This window comes from Arthrobotrys flagrans, assembly GCF_004000055.1.
Source record: "Arthrobotrys flagrans strain CBS H-5679 chromosome Unknown unitig_0, whole genome shotgun sequence".
Classification (NCBI taxonomy): domain Eukaryota; kingdom Fungi; phylum Ascomycota; class Orbiliomycetes; order Orbiliales; family Orbiliaceae; genus Arthrobotrys; species Arthrobotrys flagrans.
In genome coordinates, this window is record NW_027137550.1 from 6,122,419 (window position 1) to 6,138,107 (window position 15,689).

General features: G+C 47.4%; 8 protein-coding genes across 8 annotated transcripts; 5 read left to right on the forward strand and 3 right to left on the reverse strand.

The window, feature by feature from the left end:
* Nucleotides 1–329: 329 nt before the first annotated feature.
* Nucleotides 330–2,195, forward strand: DFL_004812 (uncharacterized protein; the record flags this gene model as incomplete). The annotated part of the gene is made up of 6 exons (XM_067633971.1): nt 330–386; nt 461–530; nt 591–611; nt 687–722; nt 776–1,640; nt 1,715–2,195. The coding sequence occupies 6 exons, from the start codon at nt 330–332 to the stop codon at nt 2,193–2,195; spliced, it is 1,530 nt and encodes a 509-aa protein (XP_067492087.1).
* A 227-nt stretch (nt 2,196–2,422) lies between these two features.
* Nucleotides 2,423–3,159, reverse strand: DFL_004813 (uncharacterized protein; the record flags this gene model as incomplete). Its single annotated transcript, XM_067633972.1, has 8 exons — nt 2,423–2,441; nt 2,501–2,630; nt 2,692–2,709; nt 2,772–2,825; nt 2,877–2,907; nt 2,973–3,015; nt 3,078–3,097; nt 3,157–3,159. The coding sequence occupies 8 exons, from the start codon at nt 3,157–3,159 to the stop codon at nt 2,423–2,425; spliced, it is 318 nt and encodes a 105-aa protein (XP_067492088.1).
* Nucleotides 3,160–4,825: 1,666 nt separating this feature from the next.
* DFL_004814 (uncharacterized protein) lies at nt 4,826–6,828 on the forward strand (the record flags this gene model as incomplete). The annotated part of the gene is made up of 5 exons (XM_067633973.1): nt 4,826–4,835; nt 4,891–4,907; nt 5,042–6,079; nt 6,133–6,284; nt 6,342–6,828. 5 exons carry the CDS (start codon nt 4,826–4,828, stop codon nt 6,826–6,828), a joined length of 1,704 nt encoding a protein of 567 aa, XP_067492089.1.
* Nucleotides 6,829–7,526: 698 nt separating this feature from the next.
* DFL_004815 (uncharacterized protein) lies at nt 7,527–8,565 on the forward strand (the record flags this gene model as incomplete). The annotated part of the gene is made up of 2 exons (XM_067633974.1): nt 7,527–8,342; nt 8,407–8,565. 2 exons carry the CDS (start codon nt 7,527–7,529, stop codon nt 8,563–8,565), a joined length of 975 nt encoding a protein of 324 aa, XP_067492090.1.
* An 831-nt stretch (nt 8,566–9,396) lies between these two features.
* On the forward strand, nt 9,397–11,037 carry DFL_004816 (uncharacterized protein; the record flags this gene model as incomplete). The annotated part of the gene is made up of 1 exon (XM_067633975.1): nt 9,397–11,037. One exon carries the CDS (start codon nt 9,397–9,399, stop codon nt 11,035–11,037), a length of 1,641 nt encoding a protein of 546 aa, XP_067492091.1.
* A 313-nt stretch (nt 11,038–11,350) lies between these two features.
* On the reverse strand, nt 11,351–12,110 carry DFL_004817 (uncharacterized protein; the record flags this gene model as incomplete). Its single annotated transcript, XM_067633976.1, has 2 exons — nt 11,351–11,780; nt 11,860–12,110. 2 exons carry the CDS (start codon nt 12,108–12,110, stop codon nt 11,351–11,353), a joined length of 681 nt encoding a protein of 226 aa, XP_067492092.1.
* A 511-nt stretch (nt 12,111–12,621) lies between these two features.
* On the forward strand, nt 12,622–13,821 carry DFL_004818 (uncharacterized protein; the record flags this gene model as incomplete). The annotated part of the gene is made up of 2 exons (XM_067633977.1): nt 12,622–13,234; nt 13,427–13,821. The coding sequence occupies 2 exons, from the start codon at nt 12,622–12,624 to the stop codon at nt 13,819–13,821; spliced, it is 1,008 nt and encodes a 335-aa protein (XP_067492093.1).
* Nucleotides 13,822–14,625: 804 nt separating this feature from the next.
* Nucleotides 14,626–14,975, reverse strand: DFL_004819 (uncharacterized protein; the record flags this gene model as incomplete). Its single annotated transcript, XM_067633978.1, has 2 exons — nt 14,626–14,873; nt 14,945–14,975. 2 exons carry the CDS (start codon nt 14,973–14,975, stop codon nt 14,626–14,628), a joined length of 279 nt encoding a protein of 92 aa, XP_067492094.1.
* Between the last annotated feature and the right edge of the window lie 714 nt (nt 14,976–15,689).

Genomic DNA, 15,689 nt, shown 5'->3' on the forward strand with positions numbered 1-15,689 from the left:
ATTTTACATCGTGATGGTAATGTTTCATGAGGGGCTTTTTGAACAGCGTGTTACATGTCGTTTATTCTTTGTTGTTTGCAAGCTGAATTAACCAACAGCATTCAGCATTTTGCATCCCCCGTTCCGATTAAGATAGTACGACCGGCATCGAAGGGGATGGTAGTACGAGAGGCCATTGCATCGCTATAAATTCCAAGGAATGGACGCTTGCTCTTGATACTCCCATGGAATCCCCGCTGGTAAACATTGGCAACGCACATTTTCCAACATTTTTCGCACCCTTCCGTCATCGATATTCGATATTCTACCAACTTTATATATAAGTCACAATGCGTAGTCGTGGGAGCATTGTTGTAATTTCTGGTGGGAATGCAGCGAATAGTTTGGTACGTTTTAATTCTTATCGTTACGGATTGATATTTGGTTGATAACGGGTTGCGGATTCTAACGTTTAGGGCAGGTGGACGTCTTCAAGAGTGTGAGCGCGGGGAGCCCTATCTCATATATTATTGGTATATCAGATAATGGAGGTATGCATCAGGTATAGAGCAACAGCATCATGATAATATTTGAACTAATAGAACGAATAGGCTCAACCTCGGAGCTTATCAGTTAGTATCCGCTGCTGTTTCAAAATGGGAGGGTTCGACTGTTTATACTTATCGGTTTGCATTTGTATATCGTAGGGGTATTTGGTGGTCCGGGAATCGGTGATATACGAAGTTAGATCCCTTCTTTGTAGGGCTCATGCGTACTGTCGACTAAACAAGTCCAGGTCGTCTCATCCGTCTCGTCCCCGACGACACCGGAGACGAAGAACGTCTCCGCATCAAAGGCCTTCTAAACTACCGCCTACCCCCCTCTGCCGAAGCCGCCCGCCACGAATGGAACCTCATAGTCGAAGGCACCCACCAAAACTGGGATGGTATCCCCTCTGAAAAAAAGGAACTCCTCCGTAGCTTCTTCATCCTCGTCGGTGGCGAAATCACAAAACGTACCCGTCCCACCAGTACATTCAACTTTCAACTCGCCTCCCTCGGAAATCTTTTCATAACCGGGTGTCGTATATTCTTCGGGTCTCTCGAATCCGCCATATTCTTGTTTCGCTCGGTATGCGGTGTTCCGGAGTATGCTCACGTCATCCCCGCATTGAATAGTAATTTCAGCCATCACATTGCCGCCGGTTTAACAGATGGCACCGTCATCGCCGGTCAAAACCAGATTTCCCATCCTTCGGAAGAACCAGCGTCTGGTAACCATGCCGTGCAAATAACGGGAAACCAAGCTTTACCGGAGTTGACAGCACAACTCAAAAATTCAAGTATAATCCCTCGTTCCCCGTCCGGTCCGGTATTCGGTTCGACTACTCCCTTAAACCCCGGTTATTCTACTCCGGTATTATACCTCCACGATCACGATGAAATCGAAGATGCGAATTTACCGGGTTCGTTACCGGCGTTGAGGAGAGGGAATATAGTGTTTACGAAGGAAGAGGAGGCGGAGTTGCCCGCGAGGATTCAGAGGATTTGGTATATTAACCCTTACGGACAGGAGATTAGGCCGCCGGCCAATCCGAAGAGTTTGGCGGCGATCAGGAGCGCTGAGACTTTGGTTTATAGTATTGGGAGTTTATATACAAGGTGATCTCTTTCACAATTTTGTTCCGTTCCCTCGGCTCTTTTGTGCGGATTCATGCTAATTTTTTTGAGCGTAGTATAATACCCTGCCTTATCCTCCGCGGTATGGGCGAAACAATCGCTTCATCATGCAAGCATAAAGTTTTGATCCTAAACGGCTCGTTCGATCGTGAAACAGGGCCGGGAACCACGTTCACCGCCCTCGACTTTGTAAAATCGATCGTAAACGCCTGTGTTGAGTCACAGGGCATCGTAGCCGGCGAAACAGGGTTTGAACAACTAACAGCTGAAACCGAGTATAAAAGGTATATCACCCATATCTTGTACTTGGAAGGATACGATGTTCCCAAGGTAGACACCGCGAAGTTTAAGGAACTAGGAATCGAAAGTTGGAAGGTTGCGGGGAAAAAGAATGAGAAGGGTAAAGGATGTTTGTTCGAGATGCCGGCATTGGGACAAGCGCTGGACATGATCAGAGGGAGGAAACAATCGCCGAAGCAGAGGAGGTCGACGGTGGATTCAACAAGGATGCAGGTATTGCCTGTTATTGGAGTCTAGAGCATAAAGGTTTTACTATCGTTTGGAAGGAATCGGTATGGGGTTTGGAGTTTTTCTTTTCTAGTTTTTCCATGTTGGTGAAAGTTTTGTATTCCTTTCGTATCATTTTTATTCGTTATCTAAAACGGTTGCATACTACCAGGCTAAAGTACGCTTGAACACCATGGTTTAACAATAACCCCTTAAAAAAACGCCTAGGAGGTTTTGCTAGTAGTGGATCGTGGATTTCAAAGGTTGCGCCCCGTTCTATAGTCATGTTACCTACCGAATATCTAAATTCATTCGTCGCGTTTCCACCATTTCACCTAGGGAACCTGGCTCGAACTCGAGGAAGATCCCCTTCGGCCGGTGCACGATGCAAGAGGTCTGAAAGGTTGAGATCCTTCCACAACGGCTCCCGTTCCTTCTGCTGAGCTCTGGCGATACCAAATGCAGCTGGTACGTATTAGTATAGTATAATGACTTTTTTCGAACGTTGCAAGATATAAGAGCGTACCATGTTGGTCGGGAATCACTAGACACATGTTAGCAACGTACCCCAAATCTTAAAGGAATATATAGATAGAGATAGCATACCGTCATCTTCATCCTCCGGGTTGATGGGCTGGTGTTCCGGTGGAACGTAGACCTCTGTTTGCTATCAGTCGTATTCCGTTACTCGAGATCCGTAATATAATTTACCATCGTTGGGAAGCTTGTCTCGACAGTAGTCCTACATCCACGTTCTTTAGTACGAAACGCTACAAAAGCGAGCTTCTAAAGGAATGAAACTCTTACTTCGTACTGCTCGACAATGCGAGGGAGGCGGAAGTGGACATAGCTAGTGATACCGGTGTGAGTTTAACGGCTGTTGTATTTAAGACTGTGGACCGTGTAACATACGTGCGGTTAGAATCGCGAGACTACGAGATATAATGTTAGCTATACAGTACTCAACCATTTCGATGGTGTATAAACTCACCATCTTGGATATAATATCTTCGTTGACGAAGCTCAAGATCTGAGGTTGAAAGATCGAGCTCGAGAAACCTTGCAAACGCAAGCAAGCATGGACGAACAAACAGAGCCAAGGTCGCGAAACAAGACATCAAGCGATATCATGTGATCCTTCAAATCTTATCTTATCTCATCAAAGATGTGTTGTCCATCTAGCTTAGGGCTCCGTTTAAGTCTTGGCACCCACAAACCAAAAAATTCATTTTGGCTTTTCGTCCTACCAAATTCGACATCCTCATCTTCAAGCACCAATCGACGGAAACCAAGCCATCCCCAAACCCGACCCTTCGACAAATCCTCAACTGTACGTTCTTCCGATACTATACCTCCCCTCTTTCGACTTTTTTATCGACAGCTTCGTTTTATTTACTCGGGAATTCCGTGATCACTGATATAGACGACTTGTTTTTGATAGACCTTTTCGACTTTTTCGAAATAAACCTCAATCCGCAAACATGGCTCACGATCAAGTTTGGTACTCCCGCCCAAGGACCTACGGAAAGGGCAGCAGAGCTTGGTATGTCGACTACTCTATCTTTTAAATCGAATTTGGGGGGAGAAAGTTGGGAATCGGATGAGGGGTATACTACAAAGAGGAGGGATGGTATATGGAGATATCAAAGTGATGGGTTGCTTTGGGAGGGAATTGAGATGCTGATGACCTCGTTTTCGTTAATACAGCCGCGTCTGCGCCCATCAAGCCGGTCTCATCCGCAAGTACGGTTTGAACATCTGCCGTCAGTGCTTCAGAGAACGATCCAAGGACATCGGTTTCACCAAGGTCAGCTCTCCTCCAAACATCATCTACAGTCCCGAACAAATAACTGACAACCTCTATAGAACCGGTAAATTGTTTCATTCTTGAGTTTTTTTGTTGATAAGGGAGAGCGGAGGAACGATGCATTTTTCATTACGAGCCAATATCCATCCACATGATGACGAAAACGCTTCCGACACTTTTTCTACTACTCCTTTTCCTACCAAGTCTACTATACTACTCCCTCCTTGGCTAGAATGATGTGAACGTATTAATTAATACGTCTTCCATCAAAATTCTCAGCGAACTCCGATAATGCCAGAATCCTTTTGACAATCCGACGAATTCCCCCCCGACTATCCGAAAATTCTTTGGCTTCACTAGATACTCCTCCTTTTTTTTCCTTTATCATGTGTCATATACTTTTTTCTCCTTTTGATTCGTTCGGTGTTTACTCGGATTAGTCCTTTTTTTTTTCATGGATAAGCGTATTATAATGCGAATTCAGCTTCTTTGATGAAGGGGTTGCTGCCGATGAACATTGTGCGGGCCTTGGAGTACTGGTCCAAGGGGAATTCTGCTGGCCTCGGGACTAGAATTCTGCGTAGACTGGAGTTTCGATATCGTAAAGTAGTTGAAACCATGCATAAATTTCGTAGCCATACATAGAGAGCCTTGAAGCGAACACGAAAATGCAATTATGCATGCCCAGAATAGTAGCATGGAGCTAACTGACACCCTGCCCTGGTATTCGGTCGCGAAATCCTGCTGTTTAGCGACCCAGAAACTTTGCCTCCAACCGCAACCACCTTCGAAACCACAGAAAATCAAAAGTCACCACCGATCCCAAGGAAATCCATAAAATTCGGTCGCAGTCATGGGAAAAGGTAAACCATACGGCCTTGCTGGATATCATAAAAATGCTAACCGTCCATCTCTCAGGAACCGATAAACTCTACGTAAGTCCCACGTTGCCTCATCGCAGAACTCAATCGTCGAAATGAAAAAGCGCACGAGCCTGACTAAATCCCGCTCCCATCGGTGAACACCCCGTTCACTGTACCACGAAACCAGGGTCCTTTGATCGATACAGATCACACAATCAGAATGGTCCAGCACCGACTCCCACGGTGCCTCTCGGGGTGCTCGAACCGGTAAAAGCGACGACGCGACCTTTCGCCGCCTGCCCTTCAACTACTGCGCCCTCTCCTTGCAACCCTACGAACACCCCGTCTGCACTACCACCGGCGTAGTATTCGATCTCACAAATATCGTCCCCTGGCTGAAAAAACATGGTACGAACCCCGTGGACGGTACGAAACTCGAATCGAAAGATTTGATAAAAATGCACATGTCGAAAAACTCCGATGATGAATATTGGGATCCCATTGCTTCCAAGATATTTACGAATAATACGCATATCGTGGTTATTAAGACGAGTGGGAATGTGTATGCGTACGAGACCGTCGAAAAGTTCAATATCAAAGCGAAGTTTTGGAGGGATCTTCAGACGGATGAGGAGTTTACGAGGAAGGATGTGATTACTATTCAAGATCCACAGAATTTGGCGGGGAGGGATATGTCGAGTTTTAAATACTTGAAGGATGGGACGTCGACTTTAACGGATGAGCAGGAGGCGGAGAGGGCGAACCCGTTGAATGATATCAATCTTGGGAATATGGGGTCCAGTGCTAAGGTACTCGCTGCTAAAGCTGCCGTCGCGAAGGCGAGGGAGGCTAGAGCAGTACAACAAGCGCAAGGACAGTCGAAAGCGGGTTCGACTGTGGTCTCGGGTTCTAAAGGGAAAGCGGTGGCGTCCGTGCCAGCTAAACCTGCCATGCCGTACAATGCAGCCAAACACACAACCGGAAAGGCAGCGGCGTCGTTCACATCCACCGGTGTTAGCGTGCATACCGCGGCCGATCGTGCATTGTTGACCGAAGAGGAATACATGCTTAAGCCGAAGGTTGTCAAGATCAAGGGTTACGCTAGGATTTCGACAAATCTGGGGAACTTGAATGTGGAGTTGCATACGGATTGGGCACCTAAAGCGGTGTATAATTTTATCAAATTGGCGGAGAAGGGTTATTATAACGACACGATATTCCACAGGAATATTCGGAGCTTTATGGTCGGTATTTTACGTGATCATGGTGGTCGAAGCGCAACTAATGCGGTGAATAGATCCAAGGCGGTGACCCTACGGGCACAGGACGGGGTGGAACGAGTTACTGGGGGAAGAATTTTGATGATGAAGTTCAGGGTCCTCATACTCATGACGCACGGGGCGTGCTGTCAATGGCGAACAAGGGCAAGAACACGAATGGATCACAATTGTAAGTATTTTTTTGTTTCGGGATATATCTCGATCTATCACTAATCGGTGTTTATAGCTATATCTTGTACCGCCCGCAGGCACATCTTGACCGGAAACACACGGTTTTTGGGAAAGTTGTGGGTGGCCTTGATGTCCTAGATCGGATGGAGACTACACCAACGGATTCGAGTGACAGACCGACAAAGGAGATTAAGATTGAAGAAATCGTGGTATTCGTTAACCCGTTCGAAGAGTTTCAAAAGGAGAGAATACAGAAGGAAGAAGATGAGAAGACGGCAGAGGAAGTCAAGAGGGCGGGTGGAACCGAAGATGACAAGACTACTTGGACCGGGAAGAGGCTACGAACGGCGGGAGATGGGCAGGGCGGGAAAGGTGGGGCTGGTGGCTTGGGGGTGGGGAAGTATCTGGCTGCTGCGAAGGCTGCCGTTGAAGAGGACGAGATAGTGGAAGTGATCGAGGATGACGATGCAAGCTATTACCAAGAGCCGATTCGGAAGAAGGTGAAGGGAAGTGGTGGTTTTGGCAACTTCGATAATTGGTGATACACTGCAACCACAGATACGAAATCCGTGTATGATGCTCGATGAGGCCTGGTTTATGTTTATGCAGTCTTGGGACGAAACAAAGTTTCCTATAGTCGTTAGTCTGTGTAGAAGTCGGGTTAGTGGCGAGCGAATGCAACTTGACAGCGATAGGACTTTCTATAATTAGACAAAGTGGGTTTTGCCATGGTGACGCCCTTGCACTCGATGTTCCTGCGCTGGTGTTTTGCTTGGCGACCTCCTTTTCTGTTTCCTCACCAAATTTCCTTTGTCGGTGTTGCTTGGCCAATTCCTGTCAACCTCCATCGCTGGTCGCCATTCCACCGCCGTTGCCATCCCACCGGCTCCAACCTCCCACCTACCTCCCACCAAGTATCCATAGATACTTACCCTCCGCCGCCATCTCTGTTTATTATCTCTTAGCTCATCTCCGACTCCTTACTTGCTTCAATCCGACCACACCGCTGAGGGGGGAACACAAACGCAACAGGCTGAAAAACATCGTAAGGGAATAAAGGGGGACACCACTCAACCAAAAATACATTCTCACGACGAACCACCTCAAATCCTATACTACAACCCCTTAACACGACTCACGTTAACGTTGAACCACCGTCACCGACTATCACACATACGAAGTAAATTTTTATCCGTGAAGTTCTCCGGCTTCACGGGATTTTCTTGTCTTTAAATTCACAATGGGGTTCGGGGACTTCGACCAGATATGTTCCAAGGTCAGCCTGCCGTTGTGCTCGCTGATCGGACCTTACGACCAAAAGAGCACAATTGCAACCATCGGTATCGAAGCAGAATGCTACTCCAGAAGCATCGAACTCGCCAATACAATCATTTTCCAGGGCGCTTCCGATTTCATTCACATCATCTCGTTAATCATGACAGCTATCATGTTGATTCATGTTAGATCAAAATTCACAGCCGTCGGCAGGAAAGAAATCACAACGTTCTTCTACCTCTTCATGGGACTCACCGCTGTTTCGTTATGTCTTGACGCCGGAGTTATCCCCGTCGGTTCGCAGGTCTACCTTTACTTTGTCGCCGTGCAGAGCGGAATGATATCTGCTCTTTGCTGGTGTCTAATGATAAACGGTTTCGTCGGCTTTCAACTCTACGAAGACGGTACAAGGTTATCGATTTGGCTACTCAGGCTTTCGTCTCTTCTTATGTTCCTGGTTACTGGTGCTGTGGCTTTGGCAACTTTCAAGGGATGGGCGGGTCTGGGACCGACAAAGACGATAGGACTCTTTGTCGTGTTGTACATTTTGAACGCTGTCTTTTTGGTTGTCTACATCGCCTCGCAGATTTTGCTGGTTTTGAACACCCTCCAGGATCGTTGGCCGTTGGGAGATATCTTGTTCGGAATCCTCTTCTTCGCCGTTGGACAGGTCTTGCTTTATGCTGTCAGTGATAAGATTTGCAATGCTGTGAATCATTATCTTGACGGTGTTTTCTTTGCTACTATTTGCAACTTGTTGGGCGTTATGATGGTTTACAAGGTACGGTCCTCTCGAATTCGAGATGCTACATCGATTAGGACCCTTTCATTAACGTTTAAAATAGTACTGGGATTCTATCACCAAGGAAGACTTGGAATTCTCGGTTGCCAGCCAAAACTTCGAAGTCAAGGAGCCACTCATGGACGAATCCAAGTTCCACAGCACCTACGAGCCCGAATTCCACCCACCGGGAACACGATCAAGCGCTTATCAATACTACTAGACGGTTGTTGTTTCGAGTTTACTCGTCCTTCTTCCCCTCCGTTAACGCCAAACCTATAATGACTATAATGATACGACCACACACTGAGTGCTTTTTGAAACCGTAAGAGATGGGGATCCGGGTAGAGAAGGACGGAGTAAAAAGTTGTACAAATTAATTTCTTTCTTGGCTACTCTCCCTTTTTTTTTTTTTTTTTTCAATTTAATGTGCGAGGTTTCGGATTTGGATTCTGCATTTACATACGAAGCACATATTGGCCACAGCATCCACCGACTTTGCATCGGAAAAGCATCAGCATGAGCAAGCATTCGCTTATGCCTTTCTTCGCGGGGAACTTTCGCCACATATCTCTTTTACAAAAAAAAACAGATTCTCCTTTATTCACAAAGGGGTCCTGTAGGGTTAATTTCTGTGTTTTTCTTTGATTGGCCGGCATGGAGTTTTGTGTCAGATCGCATTTATGGTTATTCTCTCGCATTTCAACCTTACCTTTCTTTTCGACATCTTTTTCATTTTCATTTTCATTTTCTTACAAGCTCACAGAGTGTGTTTCTTTTTAATACCTCGGATTTCTTTATTTTCTTTGCAATTCTAGCTTTTCGATCTGAGGACATGTAGATAGCCATACCTCGTAGAATAGAGTAATTTCATTTTGGATAAGATTGAAGATTGTATGCCGACGCTATGCTTGAGCCACATTTCCAACATGCCGAATTGAATAACGTCACAAACTCGTCATGTTATCGACATTCCTCCGTCTTGTCTCAGGAGCTATACGATTTTGAGAAGAAAAGAAAAAAAAAAATTTAAAGTTGGGAGTCGCCAACTTTTATGGCGGTGGTAGTTAGCGGCACGAGGCCTGAACACGCGAAACTCGAACTCGAACTAAACACCCTCTCCATCGACCCCGAATCCCCAACTGGAACATCAAACTTCACCGCCACCATGCCGCCCAAACGCATGACCGCGAACCCGGTCCGTCCGGCACGTTATCGCGCCGGAAAACCCTTACCGGGCGATCGATCCGAGGAGTCCGGCGACGAAAATGACGAAGAAAACGAGGACGAAGACGAAGTTGAGCAACAGCCACCAGCGCCCGCCCATCGTCCCGCGCAGGCAGGGACTATAATATCCACGGGCCTGCAAAAAGTCGATTTGAACCAAACGTTCCAAAAAACCAGCGACGATGAAGAATCATCCGAAGAAGAAGAAGACGAAGACGAAGAGGATGACGATGACGATGACGCACGAGGCGATTCTTCACGACCAGCACCATCCGGCGACTACGAATCCTCGGACTCGGACGACTCTTCGGACGAAGAATCATCGGAAGACGAAGCTCCGCGAAGAAAACTCATCCGTCCGACATTTATCCCGAAATCAAAACGTAACCTCCCGGAACCAACAACCGCAGATCCAACGTCTGCCGCTGCCATAGCCCAACGGAAGGCAGAAGCTCACAATCTCGTCGAATCCGCCATCCGTCGCGAAGCAGTAGAGAAAAACGCTAGGTCTAAAAGATCTCTAGATACGGACGTCACATATACCGAACCTCCGGATGACACCGACGATCTCGATCCGGCCGCCGAAAGGGCAGCATGGAAACTCCGTGAACTATTAAGGATAAAACGTGCAAGGGATGCGATTGAAAAGATGGAAAAGGAACGTGAAGAAATCGAAACCAGGAGGGCAATGGATACCGACGAACGATTAAAATCCGACCTTGAGTTCGTTGCTAAACAACGACAGGAAGCTCAAGATAAAAAAGGGAAAATGGGGTTTATGCAAAAATTCTACCATAAAGGTGCTTTCTATCAAGATGATGAAAGTGAGGTCATGACGAGAAGTTATGCGACAGCGAAGGTGGAAGATGAAGTTGTCAATCTGGATTTGTTACCCAAGGCTCTGCAGGTTCGAAGTTTGGATCAGTTAGGAAAGAGGGGGAGGACGAAGTGGACGCATTTAGCAGCGGAGGATACAACGAACTTGGGGAGAGAGGAGGGTTATGGGTTTGCCGGGCAGGCAATGAGAAAGCCGAAGAAGTTTGAGGATTTGAAGGGGGTGAGGGACGAGAGGTTCATGTCGGATAGAGAAAGGGAGAAGAGGGGGGCAGAGCGAGGGGGTGTGGATGTGAGAGATTCGGGAGGTAGAGATAGGAGAAGAGATGACAGGAGGGATGACAGAAGAGATGCAGATAGTTATCGTCCAAGTGGCGATAGGAATAGGAGGGACGACGACTATAGGCGAAGAAATAGGTCAAGGAGCCCTCGAAGAGATCGTTACGATGATAAAAACGATCGAGATTACGACTCTAGACGTGATGGTAGGAGATCAGATCACGATAGAGAAGACCGCCGTGATGGTGACAAGGGAGGGTCCACATATAAATCTCGCTGGGATGACAAAACGGATAGAAAACGCGGCGGCGACGGCGTTCATCTCGATGAGAAGCGGCGTAAGATTGATACTTGACCTTTATTGGTGCCTTTGAGGGTCTGTTTTCGCGCGTGATACCACGAAGCTGTACAGTATGGAAAGTACCAAGCTCAGCAAATGCCGGGTGCTGAGACTTAGCCTCGAGTCCACCGGGTGCATATATAATTCCAATTGACACGTATAAAATGATGGACTGGTATCCTAAGCCGCAAAAACTCCGAATAACGCCAGAAGATGCAATCGCTAAACCCCATACGCATAACAGCCGTGCCTACTTGACTTCCTTCCCAACAGCTAAGTAGTCTCGGGGGTCGAATTCGCCCACCGATGGCTCGACTTCACAGATAGGCTAGCTACCAACCCTCAGTGCCTCTCGCTCCAACACCTCCGGCTCGAATTTTATCAAGAACACCGTCCTGCCAGGCCACATCTCGTTAGGTGCTGTATGCGCCGTCACCTTCGCCGGAAAACAATGCCCATCCAACACAGCTTCGATAATTCCTGCTATAAACGCCCCACAATTCAATTGGCTCATCTCCTTTGGCACACTGATGTACGTATTCACGACGGGATCATTGTCGGAAATCATGTATTCGTCTTCATTTTCTCGGACTTTCTCGAGAGTGTCGGCTTGCTTTTGGAAAATGGCGCGGTAGAGTTGGTGGGATATAAACTGGAGGATCCCAAGGATCCTGGTTTCACGTTTTGCGGTACGGCCGTCACGCCAGAGAAGGAGCTCTAAGAAGCGTTGGCCGACAGCATAGCCATGGAGGTTGAGTCTACGGAAGTTGGTTAGTTTCAAAAAGCGCCTATAAAGCAGTGACGTTCGGGGCCTGAGGAACCGTTGGAGGTCTATACTTTTTCTCGAGATCTTGAACACCGTAGACCTTTTTCTGGGCATACTGTACCATTTCACCGAAGAGAAAGGCGAAAGCCGATTTGGAGAGCTCTGAGGTCTTGGTGCGATTTAAGTGTCGGTCGTAGATTGACTTCCGCGTGAGGGAGTAGCGGAGATTAGTGGATGCCGTCAAGTTGGCATATTTGGGAGTGGGAGAGGTGGCAGTAGATGCCGTCGAGGCTGTGCGGAACGGTGACGGATCTCTATTCATCGCGACCTTTAATGCGAAGCTCGTGGGACAGTGGTGCGGATGTGTCAACGTCGTGAGAGCAGTCGCCAGATCGTTTCAGGATGGGATGTATATAGAGGAGTTGGATCTATGCGAGTAGAGCATTGACACTGAGACGAGATAGACAAGGCTGGAGGTACTTAGCTACCCAAATGGAAAATACAACACCAACACTTGATGCTATACAAGACCAACTTGATGCCTCTTTTTCTTCAATGCAATTTTCCCTTCAAGTCAAATACGTACATACAACATATTAGACTTTAAATTTGAGGGGACTGCAACTGAATTCGAAGTTGTTTCATGCTTAACCTCGGCCCTAGAGCGCCCTTCGGACCACGAGAATCGTGGCCTTAGCAGCATACGAAGACGGCTTTGGCTGGTCGAGGTCGACCGTGATCCTGCTTAAAGGGCTATGGTCCTCCCTATATTCAACAGTTCCAGATCAAGGAGCAATGGCCCTTGTTCGGAATCACATTTTGAAGCATCCGCAATGGCTCCGGACGGTAAATTCAAATACTTTGTCCTATTATTCGCTACATTAGCTTCAAGCGTATTGGTGGCACCTCCCTCAGAGATGGAAGAAAGCTCCACCCCGGCCCCCTCCTCCGGCTCGAACTTTAGAATTACATTTGTGAATCTTACTACGTTTTCATTAACTACCCAAAAGGTGCCACCACCTACAGCCGTGATAAACGGCGAGAACCCGCAGCGAGAGACATCAAGTACAATCAACTCCATCAGTCCCTCAAAGCGTACCGATGCCCCTATAAACCCAAATATATTTTATAGTATCCGAGGCACCGTACAATGCCCGACATCCATACAGATAAGGGATATGGATGGTGACCCAGACCACTATGAGACCTTCTTTTTTAGCCCACAGAGACGGCCAAAATTTAATACTCGAGGGGGGAACCCAACAAGTAGAGCAACTTTACACAGTAGACGCGTAGGCTGGATTGAAAAGTGCATGAACTGCGATTGCGACTCTAACACGGGTAGATTGGTCCCGGAACCCCTGGGCGCATTCCGACCCTCCGATTCTTCAGGCCGCCGGTTCCATTGCAAGGATGAGACGCCCCGGAAATGTGAAAACTGGTTAAGTAAGTTACCTTCTATGGCAGGATTTCTCGCCACATTAGTATCCGGATTCTTTAACAGCCATAGGCCGTCAAAATTGTGTTCCCGGTTACTTTCCAAATTTGCTTCATGGGCTTGACGATACAAGCGCAAAATCACCGGCCTTTTTCATAGACATGAATACCTAATACTAACGGTGCGATAATGCATTTTAGATTGCTTCTGTGTCTTCGAAATGCAACAACCCCCAAGATTTCGAGAGGTCACGGTGGAGGAATACCAAGATGCACTAAATCGAATCCCCGATCGCATTAAATCTGCGAATCCTGGCTATACCTGGAAGCCATCTCTGGGCTGGGAGATGACGTGGGGCACCGGTCAATATGGGTCAGGCAGTGGGCAGGCAACCCACAGGGAACTCGTCCCAGGCACAAAAGAACCTTACTATCTCGAGGGGCCGAGCGACGAGGACCCAAGAATGCGGGGTTGGCCGGGGAATTTTTACTCGGGTGGTAAATTTGCGTCTCCCTTTGGGGAGTCTTCATATGTACCACGAGAAAACCTCGAGAAGAGAGACGAGGAGAAGAAAGGCGAGGAGAAGAGAGTCTGAGTGAAGAGAGTCCAAAAATTCTGGCCACAAGACTAAGAGCCCGAGTGGACTAACCGACTTGATGTCAGAAACCACGACGCCGTGGCGACGAGACCTCGGAGCAGAGCAGATATTATTGCGTTTTAAGTTACTAGCATTCCTTCCGCTTCCCCAAAACCATCTTGATATTGGATTTTCGTACAAATACACTAAGCCTGTACTCGACAGATCTTGCCCCTGCCTTTATTTCTACCTGTACTTTAATCTTCATCTTTACTGCCACTTCTGGTTCCAGTTTTGGTTATACGGCGCGCCGGTGTTGATTTTCATTCGGTGCTATAATTGGAGGGTTGACTTTAACGAAATGCTATATCGATTCGAAACAAGTTTTTATCCGGTCTGAGGATTTCCAGTTATTATCGTAAAGCCCCTCGTCTTCCGTAGCGTATGTACCTACTTGGGTATGCTGGAATACGAGCACTCGGCCTCACCGAATTAACATGGTGTATTGAAAATGTCTGGGCAGTGGCGGCTGAGCTCGACAGAACCCGATTTCTACGCCTTCAGACTCTAAATCACCTCCCCCCAAGCCCCGAGGTCTTACGGTTAGATGTTATCTGCACATCCGTGGCAGGTATGGGTTCTTTGATAGAATAAACATTGGATATATGTACAACAGCGATTGGCCATCAGAAAGAATGTCGCCAAACACAGGTCGATGATGGCCCGTCCTTTTGTAAAACCCCTTAGCAACCATAATCCTCATATCCAGGCCGAAAACAACCAAATATACAGAAATCACACCGAACTCTTGTTCCACATTCTTCACGAATGAGAATCACCAGTCATATGATCCCTCGCAAACGATCTCAGCTCCTCGTCCCTCCGTGCCCTCTTTTCGATCAATAGCTTTTTCCTATCCTGCAAGAGTTCCATATGCTTGTCCTCCACACTGTCGAGCCACAATCCGACCCCGACGGAGACGGACATGTACAACGGGTAGGCGATGGCCTCGGAGGGGAGGTAGTGAGGACGTTTTTGGATGCCCAATTGCATGAAACGGGCAGCGGCGCCTGGGTGAGATTTCTTGGGGTCAGTAGGATGTCCGACTATGTCGAAAGGGATTCATGAAGGGGAGAAGTACCGAAGAAGGCGTAGAAGGCGATTGAGCTCATGGTTTTTCTTGGTCGGCTGGATCGGACGGCGGAACGGCGATTCGAGAATATGATTGATATCCCCTTTGTAGTTTTTCCGGGGGAGCGCCGGGGCGTAGTCGTCGAGGGAGAATGGATTGGTTTCCGGTGACGTTGAGGCAGAATCGGAGGTTGGAGGTTCATTCGCGCCAAGCCTTTTCGGCGGATGTGTTGCGGCGGGTGCAAATCCTGGCCGATTGGGAATATCTTGGCTTCAACATGTCTCCCTCCATCAGCTGAATGCTTGACTCGATATAAAGACGGTTTCTTGGGAATAAGATGCATGGTCTTGGGGCTAGCTTATATGAGGACCCGTACCTAATCGCAGTTATAATTACAGTATAATACCAACTACATTCAATAAGCCAGCCTCTAATACGGCCAATTCAGCCTGCAATCATATTTCGTACTGAAGTGCTTGTTAGCCATGCGCATACTAGGATGGTCGATAGTTAAAAATATAAGACCGTACGTATGCTGTATATGAAGGATCTATTCCCATTGGTGATAATTGATATGATATCTGATCCTCTCGACGCGAGACTATTTAAATCATGTGATCCACACGCGTGTCGCTGTAGGAGAGTAGTAACCTCCAATGAACGGGGGTCAAAAGTATTCTCTTCCCGCAGTCCTGGCGACACCAAGACTTCCAACAGCCAAAATCGCCCGTTTAAAGTACTCCGACCGCACCAC